The sequence below is a fragment of the Argopecten irradians genome, chromosome 3 (genome assembly GCF_041381155.1).
Source record: "Argopecten irradians isolate NY chromosome 3, Ai_NY, whole genome shotgun sequence".
NCBI lineage: Eukaryota > Metazoa > Mollusca > Bivalvia > Pectinida > Pectinidae > Argopecten > Argopecten irradians.
Genome location: NC_091136.1, coordinates 29,221,929 through 29,243,742, shown reverse-complemented (window position 1 = coordinate 29,243,742; position 21,814 = coordinate 29,221,929). Strand labels below are relative to the sequence as shown.

At 35.5% G+C, this 21,814-nt stretch overlaps 1 protein-coding gene across 1 annotated transcript in view; it reads right to left on the bottom strand.

The window, feature by feature from the left end:
* Positions 1 to 20,722, bottom strand: part of LOC138319611 (ubiquitin carboxyl-terminal hydrolase 34-like) — a 57,860-nt gene extending 37,138 nt beyond the window's left edge. The window contains 28 exon segments of the mRNA XM_069262758.1: positions 47 to 162; positions 606 to 832; positions 1,280 to 1,458; positions 1,613 to 2,410; positions 2,737 to 2,825; positions 3,196 to 3,331; positions 3,662 to 3,787; positions 4,241 to 4,333; positions 4,666 to 4,714; positions 5,067 to 5,171; positions 7,339 to 7,532; positions 7,838 to 7,953; positions 8,462 to 8,688; positions 9,136 to 9,314; positions 9,469 to 10,266; positions 10,588 to 10,676; positions 11,047 to 11,182; positions 11,513 to 11,638; positions 12,092 to 12,184; positions 12,517 to 12,595; positions 13,000 to 13,058; positions 13,447 to 13,639; positions 13,993 to 14,060; positions 14,289 to 14,438; positions 17,068 to 17,118; positions 17,398 to 17,788; positions 18,286 to 18,373; positions 20,542 to 20,722. Of these exon segments, the coding sequence (XP_069118859.1) occupies positions 47 to 162; positions 606 to 832; positions 1,280 to 1,458; positions 1,613 to 2,410; positions 2,737 to 2,825; positions 3,196 to 3,331; positions 3,662 to 3,787; positions 4,241 to 4,333; positions 4,666 to 4,714; positions 5,067 to 5,171; positions 7,339 to 7,532; positions 7,838 to 7,953; positions 8,462 to 8,688; positions 9,136 to 9,314; positions 9,469 to 10,266; positions 10,588 to 10,676; positions 11,047 to 11,182; positions 11,513 to 11,638; positions 12,092 to 12,184; positions 12,517 to 12,595; positions 13,000 to 13,058; positions 13,447 to 13,639; positions 13,993 to 14,060; positions 14,289 to 14,438; positions 17,068 to 17,118; positions 17,398 to 17,788; positions 18,286 to 18,373; positions 20,542 to 20,584 (4,998 nt within the window). The 5' untranslated portion in view covers positions 20,585 to 20,722.
* Positions 20,723 to 21,814: the final 1,092 nt, after the last annotated feature.

Here is a 21,814-nt window from a genome sequence, read left to right as displayed (position 1 = left end):
TACCCAGGCAATAAGTGATTAAATACAACAAAGTATCACTACTCACTGCTGTTTCCTCCTGGACTAGATCCCAGAGCAGTGTGTTTCCTTTACCACATACATCATCAAACGGGAAATCCGAGGGATGACACGGAAACATCTGCTGGGGGCGATGGTGGATCACTGTAACAGGTGATGATAAACATGAAAATTCTGATAATGATCGGTTACTAACACACAACTTATCATGAACTACTAACGATAATTTAAAAATTGTTAAAGGTTGATCTTCAGAACAATGACAAAATATCATAAACTACTAACATACTTTTTAAAACTTGTGAAAGGTTGATCTTCAGAACTATGAAAAAATATCTAAAACTACAAACGATACTTTTAAAACTTGTGAAAGGTTGATCTTCAGAACAATGACAAAATGATATTACTGAGTTTAGAAAGCAAAATATATCTTGAATTGCTAAAATTCTATACTGAATTATGTGAATTGTAGTAAATTTCAATGATGTGCATCTTCTACTCATCTTTACGACCATCAACTTATCATTATACAATGGAAATAGATTTCTATAACCAGCAGTAGCCTTGTGTACTTTGCTATGACTGACCATGTGGCATGTGTGTGTGATACATGGAAGCCAGACTAGATAGGTGCTGCTGCATCTGATGGGGATTAAACGATCGGCTGGCGTCAATCTGGGCCAGCTCCTCGTCACTGATGAAGTCTTCACCCTCAAAATCAGCCATGTTCTTCTCCGATTTGGTGCTGATGTGTGAACTGTGACAGCTACCTTCACCATCGTCAGGACTCATAATGTTCTCTATGTACTCACGGCTGAAATTCAAGATAAATATAGATTTTATAAGACTATAATTTCCATGTTTAAAAAATAATTACCCTTAATAGAATAATTATGCACTACATTTGTGAATATGATAATCTTTTACATCCTGAGGTATGAGGTCTGATAGCAATGGTAAAACAGGTGTTGATAATCATAACAAGATAAAATAGATTCCTAGATTTTCTCTATAACTTGTCCTCAGTGACCCGACCTTAGTCCACATGACCGCGGTCAAGCGTCCCTATGGATCGTCACATTACATGCTGGCGGTCAGACCTCCAGATAGTAATACTGTGTGCGCAAGGATGGTTTCATCACTGGACGTAAAAAGAAATTCTTTCTCAATTATTTATTTCCCATTTACACATTTTCCATAGTTAAATCAATCCAAAGGTGCTTTACTGTTTTAAGAAAAGTAATGGTAGAAAAGGAGTTACCCCTGTATGTGTCTCTGCCTTTGGCGCTGTACTCCGACTTGCTGTATGAATGAGGAGCAGTCAAATATCTCGGTCTCCTGCCCCGGGGTAAGACCACCGGGGGAGTGGCCTCCCTCTACCTGCTCCAAACCACTGTCCTGACTACCACCATGCATGGCCACATCCGATTCGATGGATTCCTGATAAAAGCAAATTAAACCTGATTAACATATATACAAATTAAACACTTTGTAAAACATTCTTGTTCTCATTTTTTTCAAATAAATGTAACTTTACTCACATTTTTCAATAATTGTCACATTTTTGCTTGGTGAAGTATTAGGGACTACCTACCATGGATGTGTTGGCCAAGTCCTCCTGCTTGCCATGCTCATGACTAGTGTCTTTTTCTTCACTCTTATCCTTTTCACTGACTTCTGGCTTATCTTCATTGGACTTGACCTTTCCTGGACTTTGACCTTTAGGTCGTTCTCCCCGTCGTCTGACCTTCTGTTGACTCTGAAGGGCCAGCTGGTGTGCCTGGTGTAGGATCCTTTGTTGCTGTTGGTGGTGTTTCCTCAGAATCCTCTGGGCCATCTGGTAGGACATTTTCCCCTCATGGACCATTCGGGCCTCATCCTCAAAGTCCGAACTTCCTTCACTGTCCTGACAGGTATGTTTCATGTGCACAAGTTTGGCCTCCTTGAGAAGCTCCTCGTCCTCAGAGTCCTCTAGATATTCAGAGTCATCCTCCTCTTCCTCCTCTTCTTCCTCTGACGTGTCACGGTGATGAGCATGGTGATGGTTACAGTGGTACTTGGCTACAGCTCGGCGGTGGGCCTGTAATAACTGTTGTCTGTGTCTGCTGTCGGCCACTTCTCCCTCCTCCAGCTCCTCGTCCTCACTAGACTCACTCCCATCAATCTCACTGTCGCTGGCCTCACTATCAGGCCTGGGACGTCGGATTGGATGACGATGAACGTGTCTGTGGTCGTCAGACTCTCCACTGTGTTCTAGCTCACTGTCAACGCTGTGGTCGTCCACATCTTCCATGCGTTTTTCATGCTTACCCTCCTTACCCTTCGGACCATGGTCTTTACCCCTTGGCTGTTTCTTAGCAGGACTTCCCCTTTTTTGGGCTTGTAATTTTGCCTGAAATTGTCCAGAATGTTTAGGAATATCAGTTATCTCCTTATTTTTTTTTGTGTTTTGAATTTTAATTTGAAGAACAGTCATATGTCTAAAAGTTTAATAATTTGCTAAAGTAAAATGATTTGAACAGAGAACAATATGTACCACCTTCTGGTGATTGTAACATCATTTTTTTTTTTTTTTTTTTTTTTGGGGGGGGGGGGGGGGGGGGGGGGGGGAATGTATGATGTCACAAACACTGAAGATGAGACTTATTGTACTCAAACCATGTCATTTTACTTTCTCAAAACTCTTTTATTCTTCTACGTAAAGAATGTACACTGTACCTTATTGCAGCACTTTTCACTTTCTCCATCCTCAGACATCTGAATACTCTCACTGCTACTCATGTCATGCTTCCCAGCTTTACCTACGCCTGTCAAAAGTAAAATTGCTTTTAAAAATTGCATTAATTTGGTTTTTATTGTGGTACATGCTATTAATCAGGGTAATTTAAGGACGAGCCAGGTTTAGGAGATGGAGAAAAACATCAGAACCTGGAGAAATATCACCAACCAGCAGTCAGTATCTGGCAACTGCCTCACACGGGATTCAAACTCACGACCCAGAGGTGGAGAGCTTGGGGTAATATGTCTTGACCGTTTAGTCATTTTGTATACAGCTTGTCCAAAACAATGGCATGTTTACAAGTATTTTTAATATTGTGATGATGAAATAGCATATCATTTTGTTATAACAATAAACAGAAGTCCAGTATCAATGTTAGATCTGTCACTAGAGCATACCTTCATGCATGTCCTCGTCCTGCTGTAGAGCTGTGTACTGAGCATGTGCCTGGGCGTGGTGCTGTGACACCGATGTCTGGGAGGCCACACACGTGTTCCAAATACATTTGATGAGGGCAGAGGCAAGATACAAAGTCTGGAAATAATAAGGTTGTTGAGTTACTTAACTTCAATGTGTACGGTAAATTTACAAATAAATTCAGTCTGGCAGCTTTCACACATCAGAAAACATTACAAATGTCTAACTCTGTTCAATACATGTACAGGGTGCCTCAATGAAGAAATATAAACACACTTTTGAAACAACTGCCAAGAGTATTCCTGGTTTTTATTATTTTTCTCTTGTAAACCACTTGAAAGTTTTTAGCCATTGCTATATTCTAGTCATTTTTAATAGAAATCTGTAATTCAGTTACCATTCTAGTTACCACATCATTGATGAATCCATGTGATAAATGCCACTTACAGATTCTGTGTGTGAGGTGGGTTCCAGGGCGGACACAAGTCGGAGTAAATGCTGAACTGGATGGACATCAAGGTTTTTAATCAAGGGAATCAGGATGTCATACACTTGTTTACTACAGTGTTTTAACTGAAAGAGGAAAATATATACAATCAGCATAATATTCAATGTTAAAAGACAAAACAGAAATAACCAATCATAAAAGATAAAACATAAATAACCAATCATAAAACCACCTCCTCTCCTGAGAATTATTGATTTATTATTGAGCTTATTGACTTGGGTATTGATTTATTGATTTGAAATTGGGCTCATTGCAGGCATAGTCTCTTAGTAGAACCTGGTGACTACCTTATCAAATAGCAAGTAATCAAATCAAACCAATGTTTAAAATGTCCATTTTCTACTTTCCTCAAGCAAACAGCCATGTGTGTAACACAACAAACAATGTCAATGGACCTTTAATCTTCATTTGAGTCTACTTAGTCTAATGTTCTAACCCATCCCAACTTTTCAGCCTTATTGAAGGGTTTATTTATTACATTGAATATACCAATCAAGAGATAAGGTCAGACTACTTACCTGACTAGAAGCCCAAACACAGTCTATATGTTCACTGGTAATCTTGCCTTCCATCGCTAATAGGTTTAAAATTAACTGGCTCTGTTTTATAAGCTAAAATGAAAGAACAGATATACAAATATTTTTAAATTCCTTCATATCTTTAAATTCACACCAATTACTTCAATTTATATCTTTTACTTGGTCATCTCCTGTGCTATAAAGAAGAATTATTCCTTTCTATCCATCTCATACAATGCATAGTGAAAATCACAGCTTTATTATTTAAGTTGATACAGTGATTATCAAAGTATACAGATAATTTTTATCCATCTCATACAGAGCATAGCCAAAATGACAGGAAGAATAAGCAATAAAACTTTCTTTAAAAATAACTTAAAACTGGCATCTTATAAACATACGTAATCACATTTTTACAGCCATACCTCAACGTGAAGATTTGGTCCAAATATATGTTGAAAAAACTTTTTAAATCTGCTAATGATTTAAATGTCTTCAGACGAACACTGTGTTTTTGAAAATGTTAATTGAGAAATTTATATAGTAGCCGTGACATAGAATGCTGGGGTACTTACAGTTAACTTTCATTTATACTCCGTACTTCAAAACATGCGTCAATTACATTAGACAATAAGCATGTCACTACTGAATAGCATAATTTAGACTATTTTGTCTACAAGAACTCAGAGCTTATTGGCCCACTGGCACTTATACTGTACAGAGTGTAACAAGACGTGAAACAATCCCTTTAAGAAATTTGATGAATAATATTGGACTTTTCATGTTCCCATTCTGATCAAGTGATATTCTTCAAGTAAAACCTTACTTCTCCAAGAAGATGTGTTTTAAATTCTCCTCCCACCAGCCCCATACTTGCGCCGGGTTCGACGTCTCTTTTAAACTCATTTGCCAGCCGTTGAGGAACACATCTCTAGTACATACCAAGATCCAGCAACACAATCGGGATACAACCCAAAGCAATACTAATCAGGCCATATAGTGTATCAACCTGCTCCAGATTTTAAACCCTAAAAGTAAAGAAGGAACAAATTAAATCTTTGATGTCAGATTTTATTTATCCCCGGAGCATTACAATGAGGTCTTGACAAAATAAGTCTCAGATACTTCAGAAATCCTACTTTGTAATTAGTGTTATGACCCCTCACAAGCCCGAATCTAAAATATACCTGCGATGTCCATAAGAGATTGAATTCGGACAAACCTAGTGGTATATGGCATTGGTCTGAATATCATCTCTCAAACTGTCCCCTATATTAATTAGTGTTAGGGTCGTATTAATTGCGTCAGATCCCTCTACCTCACTAGTAAAATAGTGTTGCTCATGTATACTAAGCGGTACATTGCTGCTTCTTTACCTAGTTTGGATCTATAGCTTGAAATTTCTCTTTCACTAAAACTTAGCACCTAACAATTTTATTTGCATTCAGAAACTACCCATTCTTGCGTCCTCATGTGAGTGTAACAAACCGACCTTACTAGTTCCCTCGATTAACATGCGTATCCAAGCGTCCCTTATGCATACCGTTACACATAGTAACAGTGCCTGTTGGTACACATAACCCACCCAGATAGTAATTACTAGTTGTGAGGCCTTAATGATGGTATCTATATTGTGCGACCAAGAGATGTTTGATGAGATTCTTTATACTTATAACTTACTAACGAATGCGTGAAAAACATCTTACAAAATCACAATACAGGAGAACCCATTAGCCGAGAACACAACTAACAGGTGAGAGAAAGTCTCTAGGTCGTACCTGCTAACCCTAGTTCTTTGAGTGGAGCACAGTACCTGTGTGAGTCATACAAATATTGCGTCAGACACACACAAAACTTAAGATAGCAAATTTCAATAACAACTTCCATTAGTCTATTGTCTGCCTATAATTATTGTATGAATACTTAATTATCTTTCCCTGAGATTTGTTGATCTTGACATATGAGTTACTAGTGTGTCGCCTTTATTTCTCTGATCAACAATCTCCACAGTCTACAAAATGATTAATGTTTAATTCTCTCCGACATCATGGTTCATAATAAATCTGACATCTCTAATCCCGATCCTGTATATTATCTTCTATAATTCTCAGATTTATTTGCCATCTTTTTCGTCTAGCATTAACATAAAAAATCTATATTCGTAGGTTAATTCCTATAAACTAACATACCACAGTCTAACATAACTATCACGCGGAGAATAGTAGACATCTTACTTCGAGATGCTTGACTTACAATGTCAGTGGATCTAGGTACATTCTACTTTTCTTTAGTAGTCAACATCGTATACATTGTGATTGTGCATATGCGCCTTACATAAGCATTATATATATTCACAGGATTCCTACTCTACTTACATTGTAATGTCGATGGAGTATGTACACATATGTACGACCATGCTGTGTAGACTTTCAGATTCAGACGTGTACGATTGTCCGTGGAACAGATCTACGTAATTGCCTAGATCCTGTCTATTTGCCCTCAGTCGCTATCCTAGTACATACCCCACAAGCTTAATGCGCGGACACGTGACTCAATCATATGGAGCCCTTTTTCTCAGCCCAACGACATAACTAATATGTGTGAAATATTCGTCATACAGTGCAAAATTATAATTCGCCACCAATAATCAAATATCTATCAGATATACATCTCAATCTAATACCCAAATGTTTTAATCAGCTCTCTTCTACAAGCATAATACCTTGTCTATCATTATTTACTACTCTGACAAGAATAATTGTAATACCCTTCGTTTTATAAAGGGAGATTTAACTATAATAACAGTCTATAGAAACTGTACAAAGGAATCTGATTGGGTTAATTTATGCAACAGGGCATTCACTATAAAAGGAGAATTACCTCTACCAAACAATACAGAAATAAAATAACTGTATTGAATTGCACTTTACGAAAAATATTCATTTGATTGAATAAATTCGAAAAGATTCGAGAATACACATCAGGACGCTATTTAAAAAGAAATCAAATTCAAGGTAAGCCCATAAGAGCTAATTCGACACTATTACTACAAACACTTACAATGGTGACTGACAATTGAGTTGTGTCAGCTTCCACACCTCCTGTTAAGGGCTGGAAAACTAAAGATCTTCCTGGAGCAGACGTAGGGACACAACAACAGATTTGTTTTGACGTAACGATTTTCTATGCAAGCTTCAATAAACTTCATCTTGATTTTCCTGTCTGTCGAGTAACATACTAGAGTACAAAGGGCTTTTTCTGCCTCCATTGCTAGACCCTCTGGTAACATATGCTGAAAATTTACACACAAAAAAATCAAACACCATGACAAAGGATGGCCTATCAAAAGGAATATCTAAAGTGTTCTTTCTTACATTAATACTGACTAGGGGATGGAATTCTGATAAATGTATGTTGTAAAATCTTCAATAGGCAAAATTGCTTTTAAAAAACATTTTTGAAAATTGAAAATAAAGTCAGACTCTTAACTTAAGTGATATTTTAAATTCTATTCAATGTTAAGCATCCCTGATTGTTTCCATCCAATTTTGTACCCAGGCAATAAGTGATTAAATACAACAAAGTATCACTACTCACTGCTGTTTCCTCCTGGACTAGATCCCAGAGCAGTGTGTTTCCTTTACCACATACATCATCAAATGGGAAATCTGAGGGATGACAGGGAAACATCTGCTGGGGGCGATGGTGGATCACTGTAACAGGTGATGATAAACATGAAAATTCTGATAATGATCGGTTACTAACACACAACTTATCATGAACTACTAACGATAATTTAAAAATTGTTAAAGGTTGATCTTCAGAACAATGACAAAATATCATAAACTACTAACATACTTTTTAAAACTTGTGAAAGGTTGATCTTCAGAACAATGACAAAATATCATAAACTACTAACATACTTTTTAAAACTTGTGAAAGGTTGATCTTCAGAACTATGAAAAAATATCTAAAACTACAAACGATACTTTTAAAACTTGTGAAAGGTTGATCTTCAGAACAATGACAAAATGATATTACTGAGTTTAGAAAGCAAAATATATCTTGAATTGCTAAAATTCTATACTGAATTATGTGAATTGTAGTAAATTTCAATGATGTGCATCTTCTACTCATCTTTACGACCATCAACTTATCATTATACAATGGAAATAGATTTCTATAACCAGCAGTAGCCTTGTGTACTTTGCTATGACTGACCATGTGGCATGTGTGTGTGATACATGGAAGCCAGACTAGATAGGTGCTGCTGCATCTGATGGGGATTAAACGATCGGCTGGCGTCAATCTGGGCCAGCTCCTCGTCACTGATGAAGTCTTCACCCTCAAAATCAGCCATGTTCTTCTCCGATTTGGTGCTGATGTGTGAACTGTGACAGCTACCTTCACCATCGTCAGGACTCATAATGTTCTCTATGTACTCACGGCTGAAATTCAAGATAAATATAGATTTTATAAGACTATAATTTCCATGTTTAAAAAATAATTACCCTTAATAGAATAATTATGCACTACATTTGTGAATATGATAATCTTTTACATCCTGAGGTATGAGGTCTGATAGCAATGGTAAAACAGGTGTTGATAATCATAACAAGATAAAATAGATTCCTAGATTTTCTCTATAACTTGTCCTCAGTGACCCGACCTTAGTCCACATGACCGCGGTCAAGCGTCCCTATGGATCGTCACATTACATGCTGGCGGTCAGACCTCCAGATAGTAATACTGTGTGCGCAAGGATGGTTTCATCACTGGACGTAAAAAGAAATTCTTTCTCAATTATTTATTTCCCATTTACACATTTTCCATAGTTAAATCAATCCAAAGGTGCTTTACTGTTTTAAGAAAAGTAATGGTAGAAAAGGAGTTACCCCTGTATGTGTCTCTGCCTTTGGCGCTGTACTCCGACTTGCTGTATGAATGAGGAGCAGTCAAATATCTCGGTCTCCTGCCCCGGGGTAAGACCACCGGGGGAGTGGCCTCCCTCTACCTGCTCCAAACCACTGTCCTGACTACCACCATGCATGGCCACATCCGATTCGATGGATTCCTGATAAAAGCAAATTAAACCTGATTAACATATATACAAATTAAACACTTTGTAAAACATTCTTGTTCTCATTTTTTTCAAATAAATGTAACTTTACTCACATTTTTCAATAATTGTCACATTTTTGCTTGGTGAAGTATTAGGGACTACCTACCATGGATGTGTTGGCCAAGTCCTCCTGCTTGCCATGCTCATGACTAGTGTCTTTTTCTTCACTCTTATCCTTTTCACTGACTTCTGGCTTATCTTCATTGGACTTGACCTTTCCTGGACTTTGACCTTTAGGTCGTTCTCCCCGTCGTCTGACCTTCTGTTGACTCTGAAGGGCCAGCTGGTGTGCCTGGTGTAGGATCCTTTGTTGCTGTTGGTGGTGTTTCCTCAGAATCCTCTGGGCCATCTGGTAAGACATTTTCCCCTCATGGACCATTCGGGCCTCATCCTCAAAGTCCGAACTTCCTTCACTGTCCTGACAGGTATGTTTCATGTGCACAAGTTTGGCCTCCTTGAGAAGCTCCTCGTCCTCAGAGTCCTCTAGATATTCAGAGTCATCCTCCTCTTCCTCCTCTTCTTCCTCTGACGTGTCACGGTGATGAGCATGGTGATGGTTACAGTGGTACTTGGCTACAGCTCGGCGGTGGGCCTGTAATAACTGTTGTCTGTGTCTGCTGTCGGCCACTTCTCCCTCCTCCAGCTCCTCGTCCTCACTAGACTCACTCCCATCAATCTCACTGTCGCTGGCCTCACTATCAGGCCTGGGACGTCGGATTGGATGACGATGAACGTGTCTGTGGTCGTCAGACTCTCCACTGTGTTCTAGCTCACTGTCAACGCTGTGGTCGTCCACATCTTCCATGCGTTTTTCATGCTTACCCTCCTTACCCTTCGGACCATGGTCTTTACCCCTTGGCTGTTTCTTAGCAGGACTTCCCCTTTTTTGGGCTTGTAATTTTGCCTGAAATTGTCCAGAATGTTTAGGAATATCAGTTATCTCCTTATTTTTTTTTTGTGTTTTGAATTTTAATTTGAAGAACAGTCATATGTCTAAAAGTTTAATAATTTGCTAAAGTAAAATGATTTGAACAGAGAACAATATGTACCACCTTCTGGTGATTGTAACATCATTTTTTTTTTTTTTTTTTTTGGGGGGGGGGGGTGGGGGGGGGGGAATGTATGATGTCACAAACACTGAAGATGAGACTTATTGTACTCAAACCATGTCATTTTACTTTCTCAAAACTCTTTTATTCTTCTACGTAAAGAATGTACACTGTACCTTATTGCAGCACTTTTCACTTTCTCCATCCTCAGACATCTGAATACTCTCACTGCTACTCATGTCATGCTTCCCAGCTTTACCTACGCCTGTCAAAAGTAAAATTGCTTTTAAAAATTGCATTAATTTGGTTTTTATTGTGGTACATGCTATTAATCAGGGTAATTTAAGGACGAGCCAGGTTTAGGAGATGGAGAAAAACATCAGAACCTGGAGAAATATCACCAACCAGCAGTCAGTATCTGGCAACTGCCTCACACGGGATTCAAACTCACGACCCAGAGGTGGAGAGCTTGGGGTAATATGTCTTGACCGTTTAGTCATTTTGTATACAGCTTGTCCAAAACAATGGCATGTTTACAAGTATTTTTAATATTGTGATGATGAAATAGCATATCATTTTGTTATAACAATAAACAGAAGTCCAGTATCAATGTTAGATCTGTCACTAGAGCATACCTTCATGCATGTCCTCGTCCTGCTGTAGAGCTGTGTACTGAGCATGTGCCTGGGCGTGGTGCTGTGACACCGATGTCTGGGAGGCCACACACGTGTTCCAAATACATTTGATGAGGGCAGAGGCAAGATACAAAGTCTGGAATTAATAAGGTTGTTGAGTTACTTAACTTCAATATGTACGGTAAATTTACAAATAAATTCAGTCTGGCAGCTTTCACACATCAGAAAACATTACAAATGTCTAACTCTGTTCAATACATGTACAGGGTGCCTCAATGAAGAAATATAAACACACTTTTGAAACAACTGCCAAGAGTATTCCTGGTTTTTATTATTTTTCTCTTGTAAACCACTTGAAAGTTTTTAGCCATTGCTATATTCTAGTCATTTTTAATAGAAATCTGTAATTCAGTTACCATTCTAGTTACCACATCATTGATGAATCCATGTGATAAATGCCACTTACAGATTCTGTGTGTGAGGTGGGTTCCAGGGCGGACACAAGTCGGAGTAAATGCTGAACTGGATGGACATCAAGGTTTTTAATCAAGGGAATCAGGATGTCATACACTTGTTTACTACAGTGTTTTAACTGAAAGAGGAAAATATACACAATCAGCATAATATTCAATGTTAAAAGACAAAACAGAAATAACCAATCATAAAAAATAAAACATAAATAACCAATCATAAAACCGCCTCCTCTCCTGAGAATTATTGATTTATTATTGAGCTTATTGACTTGGGTATTGATTTATTGATTTGAAATTGGGCTCATTGCAGGCATAGTCTCTTAGTAGAACCTGGTGACTACCTTATCAAATAGCAAGTAATCAAATCAAACCAATGTTTAAAATGTCCATTTTCTACTTTCCTCAAGCAAACAGCCATGTGTGTAACACAACAAACAATGTCAATGGACCTTTAATCTTCATTTGAGTCTACTTAGTCTAATGTTCTAACCCATCCCAACTTTTCAGCCTTATTGAAGGGTTTATTTATTACATTGAATATACCAATCAAGAGATAAGGTCAGACTACTTACCTGACTAGAAGCCCAAACACAGTCTATATGTTCACTGGTAATCTTGCCTTCCATCGCTAATAGGTTTAAAATTAACTGGCTCTGTTTTATAAGCTAAAATGAAAGAACAGATATACAAATATTTTTAAATTCCTTCATATCTTTAAATTCACACCAATTACTTCAATTTATATCTTTTACTTGGTCATCTCCTGTGCTATACAGAAGAATTATTCCTTTCTATCCATCTCATACAATGCATAGTGAAAATCACAGCTTTATTATTTAAGTTGATACAGTGATTATCAAAGTATACAGATAATTTTTATCCATCTCATACAGAGCATAGCCAAAATGACAGGAAGAATAAGCAATAAAACTTTCTTTAAAAATAACTTAAAACTGGCATCTTATAAACATACGTAATCACATTTTTACAGCCATACCTCAACGTGAAGATTTGGTCCAAATATATGTTCTATGATCTTGTTATCTAACAACCATTGGGACAAATGATGACCAACTCTGTCAAAGAAAAACAAATTTCACAATGAAAGCAACTTAAACAGGAATTGTGACATTTTCGTTAAAAATAACAAACAAAATTGTGAAGAAGCGGAATATATGTACCAATCATTTTAAATTCCTAATGACAAGCTTATCTATCATTTCAAATAATATGAATACATTCATTTATTTTGTGTCATTTTCGCAAAATCTGTAATTAATTTAAGAATGAAATTATGCGACATTTTCATCCAATTTTTCTTTCCCCAGCCTATCTTCATTAACATTTAGCTTACAATCAGATTTATCTAGATTGTAAGTAGTAAATGGTATGGTATATAAAACTGAAGCTGTTTGATGTGACATACTGTAAATGGAGTGAATGAATTAGAGATGGGTATAAAGCACCAAACATGACTTACCTATCAGCGTCTAACAGGGTCTCATTATTACAACTCTCATTGTACAAATTTATCTGATTCTGGAAAAAACAAAACAACTTTTAAGATGTAAATGGCAATTTCTTTTTATACCGTAGTACTTAAATTTGGGGGTAATGTTAAAGTATTTTAGCACAATTTTAAAAGTGAATAGTCGGGCAATGGAAGGCTTAAGTCGGTAAAAATGGTGTTAAGATATTCAGTATAATTTCTTATGAAATACAAAAATAGAATTTCCCGTCATAATAGCTCTGCATACGACGAAATTAATTTATATTATATAAATCCTTAAACGTCAACCCGGCTGGCTATGTTTGTGTTTACATTTCCACACAGTCTCGCTTTCAAAGAGCTGGGCAAATTTATTTATAAAACTAAATTTACACAGGACTTATTTGTCTATGTCTCTGTGATACAAGATACACTCACATTAATCTGTGCTATCCCCGCAAGTCTGATGGTCAGAGTTGAGCAGGTGAAGTACTTGAAGGCCAAGTCCAGACCTTCCTTATCAAAGGTAAAGTGGGCCTCCAGAGGCTCCTTGACCGCAGCCCACATCAGGTCAGTCATGTTACGATTTCCCGCCATCCGTAAATCTTTATCAGACAGCTTACACATGTACCTATAAACGTAGATTCATCATATAGGAAAAAGTATATTTCAATATAACATGAGTAGTGTGATGGTTAATACTGTTCTTATTGTAATTTACACAAAGAAATTAGTGAATTACCATGCCAGTGACCAGTGACCTGAATATGGTTGAAAATCATGTTCAGCATTAGAACATTAGTTTTTCTTTAAACTATGTTAGAAAACTGAAGAACATTTCTATAGCCTTTTTGCATGCAGAATGTTAAAATTAAATATGCAAGTCCTGTTCCACAATAAAATTAAACATTCTGATAACATTTGCTTAGTTTTTATCAAAAACAGAAACTATTAATGTTATATGATAAGTGAGTGAATACACACCTTATTACAGCTGTCCTCAGGGGTATTATATATTGCATTACAGTTGGAATATTCATCCACAGGCGTAACTGTAATCAACAAATAAAGGGAAAGTTGTATGCAACAAATTTTGTCATTAACCGATATGTAAATTGTGTCATTAACCGATATGTAAAAAATCTATATTAAATGTCTGGACTTTTGATCTTGCCTTATTTTGTCCTTTATCTAGAAAATTTCAAATACTCCCAATGTTTTAGAAGGAACCTTTATCCTGTCCAAAATGCACCTAAAAAGGCCGCTGCTGGTAAACTTACATTAGCAATGAGGGTGATGAGTATATGAGCAAATGTAAAAGGCAGTGTATCTGGAGTTCCCTTCTCAAAGCACTGACGCAGAGCACCAATACCATTACTATCACAGAAATAGCACACATTCTGAAGCAGGAACAGTGGAACTTCGGGATCCTGAAATGACACAACACATAGTATTCTATCAAACCACATATTAGCATACATATAATTCATATGTATTAATGCTCTATATTGATCAGAAACATGCCATATCTTCTCATTCAAGATAAAATCAAAGCCAGCACCACTTATTGGGTAGTTTCTGCAACAACATAACATTTTTCAAAATACATGCATGTCACAAAATACATTCTATTACATTAAGAACGAAATCAATTTCATGTTTTCAAATCTAATACTCTATATACATACTAATTTTACTTGCATGAAATGAAGAATAGCAATCCTGCAGAAATGAGACTAACTGTAAGATGGACAGTAACGATTTAGAAACTTTTAGAAAAAATATTCAAATAAATTGAAAATAACTTGGGTAGATCCCTCTTTTTAAATGATCCTAAGCTAGCTAACATTCTGACGTTGTTATCAAAAACACCATCTGACTAGTCTAGTGTTTCTGAACTCTAAGTAGCTCAGGCCATAATTTTTCTGACTTCTGTTTGGCAACAATAGTAAATTTTATGGTGACCAGTCTAAAATCAAGGCATGTTTACATGCATGGAATACAACAATTCTTCTGATGATGTTTGATTAGATTTTGTATTTTATAACACTTACCAGTGTACCCATTGTGCTTTTAATACAATATATATCTTCATGCATTACATATATATTAACTTGCATCTTAACTTAACACCAGAATACCAACACTTTGTATTTCAAAATAATGTGAGTGTATGATATATATATTAATATCATTAGTAATCAGATTAAAATACAGACAGATCAATGTATTGTATAATGATAATATCATAGAGACCAATCTAATTAGTGACAGGAAAATATAAATAAGAAACATTCAAATGACCATTACACTAATTTCAACCACTCTGATGTGAATACAAAACAGGAAAAGGAGAAACAGACTAGGGTCTATTGAATAAGGTTCCAATAATTGGTCTTTGACAAATCTTCATATTACCTGATCTGTATATATCTCAATCATTTGATTTCTACAATAATATGTATCAGTAAATGATGTTGGTGAGGGGAAAATATGAAATTAATTATATACAAATCTACATGATTACATAGCCTTTAGGAGTCATAATAGCTTTTTTAGTTTGGAGTCAAAATAGCATATTATTATAATTTGTATATGTAGCTTTTGGTTCAGAATTAAAGCTGTACAGTGCATAACTACAAAACCAGATCACCATGTATATTTGAAAGACTTTCCTTAAGATTTACAAAATAAATAAAATGTCTCAATTAAAATATTTCTAACTACCAGGGTATCTCAATTACCGGTAAACATTTGTTATGCCCGGTGACATATTTTTCTACATGTAAAACAAAGATTATATTAACAAACATTGACTTTAGGACAATCATGATTTAAAAGTAAACAAACTTCCAACAAAAACTTAGGTGGACTACAGGTAACTATTTTTTTGAAAATAAGGCATCTAGCATATCTAATGATTAATTGAATATATACACATGCTGCATCTTCACACACTGGTTTCAAAGTTAATCAAACCACAAGCATATTACCCCCAATATATACTTTATAAAAATAATGAAAATACTTTCAAATATCATCAGAAAGGGAAACAATGACTGATAGTGATCTAATATTCTGTATTTAATTTCTAAATACATTATAACATTTTTTAAAGATATCGTTTAATATACCTGATTGAAGATTTGAATTACTTTATAATACATTGTATAACACTCTGGAAAGAATAGCCTTTTCTAAACGGTTCAAACATCAGTAAATTTATTTCAGTGCGGAAATCCACAACTTATCAATGATTCTATGTCATGCATAACTAAAACTACATTCCTATAGCTAGTGTGATATTTTAAAGTATATTTCCTAGTAAGCCTTTTAGAAATGATGTTAAACAGACAGCACATTAGCCACAAGACAATATGTATTTTTTAGACTCTGTACTCATCATATACACTATTTAACAAAACTTAATAAAATGGCATCAGTTTTCACTCCCTTTCATAGCTTTAACAATAAATTTTGAGGAAGGAATTCAACATCTGCTGAAAAGCCAAGGTTAGATCATTATAAAGATTAAATAACATAATTATACAGTTGTATTATAATTTCACAGGTATTTATCACTTAATCAATAGTCATCCCTTTATTTAATTCCTTCATTTTTCTGTAAATTTCTTGATACTCATGGATACATTAGAATGATTCCACAATGGAAAAAGAAAAAGAACTTGAAGCATTAAACAAAATTGCATTAGTCAACAATAATTGCAATGACCTGTTTCTGTTGCCTGTTGGTTTTACAATAATTAATTAAGAAAAATAACCTACTTCAATATATTTTGCCATCTTTTTTTTTTTTTTTTTTTTTGTTGAAAAATTCATATTTTTCATAAGCAGTTCATAACGCAATCAGTGAACAAAAAACGTTTGTGTAAGTTTAAAAGAAATTCCCTAAAATTTAAACATTGAAATTCTTCAACTAAATATTCTGAAATGTAAATGAGTATATATATATATATAAAGTTTGGGCACTAAATACCATATTGAAGCATGCTACAAAAACAGTAAATAACAGTATAACACAGAAGTTAATTTACTTACTGATATTTCACAGTAACTATTCAAAGCACTAATTTCTTGCTGTGAATGGTCCTGAAAAGTATAAGCAACAGAACTAAAAGCATGCCCAATAATACAGACAAAAACCCTATTCATATTTGTAACTTTCTAAACGTGACCTTACAAAAAAATAAATTAGACTAACCCCAGGTGAGTGCAATTATTCCAGCATGAAATTAAAACTGGTATTGGCAACTTTTATAAAATGTCATTTGTATAATTCTGTAAATGTGTTCCAATCCACTTTGACATCGTCCAGTTACTGCACTTGAGAAATAAAGAGATAGATCTTTATACCAAAAGTGGACTTACCTCGCGAGATGGGTGAACAACATGTTTGTAAGCTATGTAGGAGGGGAAGTTCATCAGAAAGATTTTGGTTACAGAATGAAGCAATTTTTCTTTTTCTTCCATACTCCATTTCTCTGGATCTTCTGATTCATCATCTTCGTCAGTGTCCATACTTTTCTCTTCTTTCTCATTACTTTCTTCCTTCTTCTCAGGATCATTTTCTTCTTTCTCTTTTGCGTCTGAACTTTTCTCTTCTGCCTGAGCTGCTTCTTTGTCCTTCTGTCTCTGCTGTTCTTGTTGGAAATCTTCAGGTAAGGTCTGGATCACTCGGATAGCTACACTCAAGATTAACTGCACCATGTTGTTGAGTTTTTCGAAGTTTTTTGCATTTTTGAAGCAACACATACATTGTCTACAATGAATAAAATCAAGCAGACCATTAAACAATTTTGTAACTCAAGAAAGGTATGCCCTTTTAATTGTTGCAATAACTTCAAATGGCTCGATGGTTATTTTATCTACAAATTGATATTTTCTTGCTTCAATGTGATTTAAACACATGTCTTATTACAATTGTAATTAGATTCTATTATCAACTTAATTTGAAATTTGAATGTGCTAATATAATATATGTACAGTGACTCAATATAAATCTTATCACCGGTTTAGCAGTTCACAACATATTATCCCGCTTAATGCCACTGTCATACAGTAAAAGACATCTATGTACCATTAAATTAAATTACTAATCAAGAACAAGAAGTCTCATTTTGATTGGGAAAGCAATTTTGACATTTTTTTTTTTTTTCTGTCTTCGTGCATCTGTGATAAGAAAAGAAACTTATCAAATAATATGGTCTACTTACATTTACATTCATTTGCTTTCAATACCAATTGTAAAATACAAACCTTTGTGGCCACACGCAAACAAAATTCACAAAGGACATAATGTCCTTCTTGCTCATCTGGAAGCCACCAACTTGACATCTTTCTTCATCTGCAGTAAATTAAAACAAAAGGTGAAATAGCTATATAGATTATTCATGCAATTAAAAACTCATTGTGGCAGCATCAAACTACTTAGTTAATTATTATTTATCCTGCAACTGTCCCACATACTGACCGGTAACTACTGCCGGATAAACTTGTGCTTTATCCGTCAATACGATATGCTTTATCCGTCAATACGATCACGTGAATTTGTTCCATATCTGACGGAACTTTTTCTAACTTGACCCAGAACTTGAACCTTCCGGTGAATGAAACGTCATTCAGTCCCGCTAAAACGTGACGTCACATTCATCGAAATGACGTCATTTTTACGATATCGAAAATCTCGTATGGAGGTGTCGTCTTTTTCTTGGCTCATGACAAAGGTATGTATTGTTAAGTAATTATTTAATGGGTATTGGTTGTTATTTGAGTATTTTCATTTCCTTTCAGTGATATATCACCCTGAATAGAATTACGGTTACTGTTTGTGAATGCGCTTATTTATTTCCCACGGCAGTAAAAAGGAGTACACTCTCATTCGGTTAATGAATGAATCTTTACCTCCGCATCAAAGAAGCGTCTCGCTTCGAGCGAAACAAAGTAAGGAACTGTCAATTTGCTTTCGTTTTGAAAGCCATAATGGTTGCAGGATAAACAGAATACACGGTTAGTATCTTACAATACAAGTTTTATTTTGGTGCTCGACACGGAAAGCCGAGATGACTCGGCAAAGCCTCGTCATCTCGGCTTTCCTAAGTCTCGCACCAAAATAAACCTTGTATTGTAAGATACTAACCGTGTATTCTCTATATATAGTATTACTAATTAGTGTACAATGTTCATATATATGCCGAATATATAAATCTTATGTGTATGCAGCATGAGATTGCTTATGCATATTATTAGCACTTATTTAATTTACAGAGCTTTTTTTAGCATGATTTGGGGCGGAAGTTCCTAATGGCAAAGCCTCTAATTTTTTCCCAAATTCAAGTTATGATTTCCCAAAATCAAAATTACTTGAAAACTATCCAAAAACTTGGGATGTACTTAGTTGGTATAACAGGTTAAGGCTTTAAATATGTGTATTTGTTTCAGAAAAAAGTACATAAATTTCACTGGAAAAAAAATCAGTCCTGTTCATGATGCTTTATTTACTGATCCTACACCATTAATATTGGGCATCCTGATCACAGGGACTCTGAATGGTGTAGAAGAACAGGGAAATATACACGATTTATGTCGAAATACCCTGACCAGGAATCAAACATGGTTCTCGGGTGTGAAAAATCACGACTTTACCGCCTGAGCCAAAGAAGCATGCTGCATCAGCTGAGTGACAGAAACTATTTAACACTATTTACAAACCACACCAACCCGCACCTTTTACACTACTCCCTCTGTTTTTCTTGAGATTTCCTAAATATCAACCTCTCAAACCACCTTCCATGAGTTATCTGGTTGAGGTCTAATGTAGAATACCAGGGAACACACACATAATTCCTCTCAAGTGCTCCGACTAGGAATCAAAGCCCGGTCTCGAGCTCTGGTGAGAAAAACTTGGTTCTACCAACTGAACCAAAGAAGCATGTTCTGTCAGCTGAGTGACAGAGACTGTTATTAACACTTTGTATAAACCACAATGACACGCTCCTTTCAAGACTGGTTTTAAACATGCAGATCATTTGGAACCAGTATCACTTTATCTAGATCAACCCCCACCTAATCGATAGCATTTAAAAACCACAATGACACGCTCCTTTCAAGACTGGTTTTAAACATGCAGATCATTTGGAACCAGTATCACTTTATCTAGATCAACCCCCACCTAATCGATAGCATTTAAAAATCTGGCAATATTTTAACTCGTTAAAGTTAACATAGGTTAGTTATACTAATCTCGTTACATATTGTCGCCAAAGTGTACAAAGTAACGTTAGAAGTAAAAAATCTGAGTTTTTGTTGTCATTTTAAGAAGATATTTTCACGGTACCGACAATGTTTGGCATTCGTATCTGCATAAAAAAAACAACATTCTTCTTTATACGGACGATATTAAAGCAAGTCAATAAGTTTGGGAAGACAAGTTTATATGAGGTACTTGTTTATCGGGCACAAGTGATGCTCGTGAAAGTAAAAGGGCCGAAATCGTATGTCTTGGAGCATACTCACAGCTTTCCAGCAAAAAGAGCAATTCTGAACATATATCACACATCTTGGTAACGGTTTGGCACGTTTGCACTGTTGATAAAATCGTTGTCACGGCATTTCTAGTTAACTACAGTGGTATGGGTTTGCAATTTCATTTTCCACTCTTTGCTTTGCTAAAACATCCCGCCATATTGTTTTCCATTCATACCTTCGGTATTATCCGGTAGTTTCCGGAGTTATAATGACTATGAAATATTTTTCTCTTTTTAAGATATAAAATATTATTCAAACATTATATGAAACCTACATTTAATGTATCAAAATATCAGTGAATACATTGTATTTTGTTTTACATGAATATTTATTTATTCTTCCGGGTGGGAATTTTCAATCAAGGGGGACAACTCGTATGGAGTGCACCTGTCGTTGAAGTGCCATTACAGAGTATCTAAATCTATTTTAGTGATATTTTTTTTTAATTCCAAAAGAAATAACTCTATTTTTCCAAACAATAGAATTGATAACTTACTGACGATATTGGTTAACGAATATGTTATGACAGAAAAAATCTCTGGTTATAACTGGTGGCAACTTCGCTAGCCGATTCTTAGTCCGCTAAACCTGCCTATATTATTAGGCTTAAGGCAAAAAAAAAAAAAAAAAAAAATTAAAAAAGCCTAATAATATATAGGCAGGTTTAGCGGACTAGCCGATTCTCTACTTTTATCCTTGGCTAGCGAAGTTGAACTGGTAGAATAGCTTGAATTTCCGATATCGGAAATTGAATTCCCGATATCGGAAATACATTTTTCTGATATTGAAATTTGTTTTATAATTTCCGATATGAGCAATATAAATTTCCGATATCAGAATTAGAATTTCGGATATCGGAAAACAGAATTCCCAATATCGGAATTAGAACTTTCGATATCGGAAATTCGGAATGTAAAGAAACTTGGCTTGCCATAACCACTTGTAAATTTTACACGTTGATTGGCTTCATAAGTTGAAATAACCCCTTTGTACTTATTAAGACAATAAAACATGTTTAAAGTCAAATTAAATGATCATGATCTAATACCGTATTCATGTTGCGCTAACTCTTCACATGGAGGCCGGATCGAATGACAGATTGAAATCTTATCCGATCATTGTCAATACCGAAATTATTTTATTGTTTTAACTTCGTAATTTATAAGCCATCTGCATGATTAACTTCCAAGATAAAATAAAATAATATAACCAAATATTTGAAAAGAGTAGATCATTTCTCTCTTTTAGGAGCAGTTTTAAA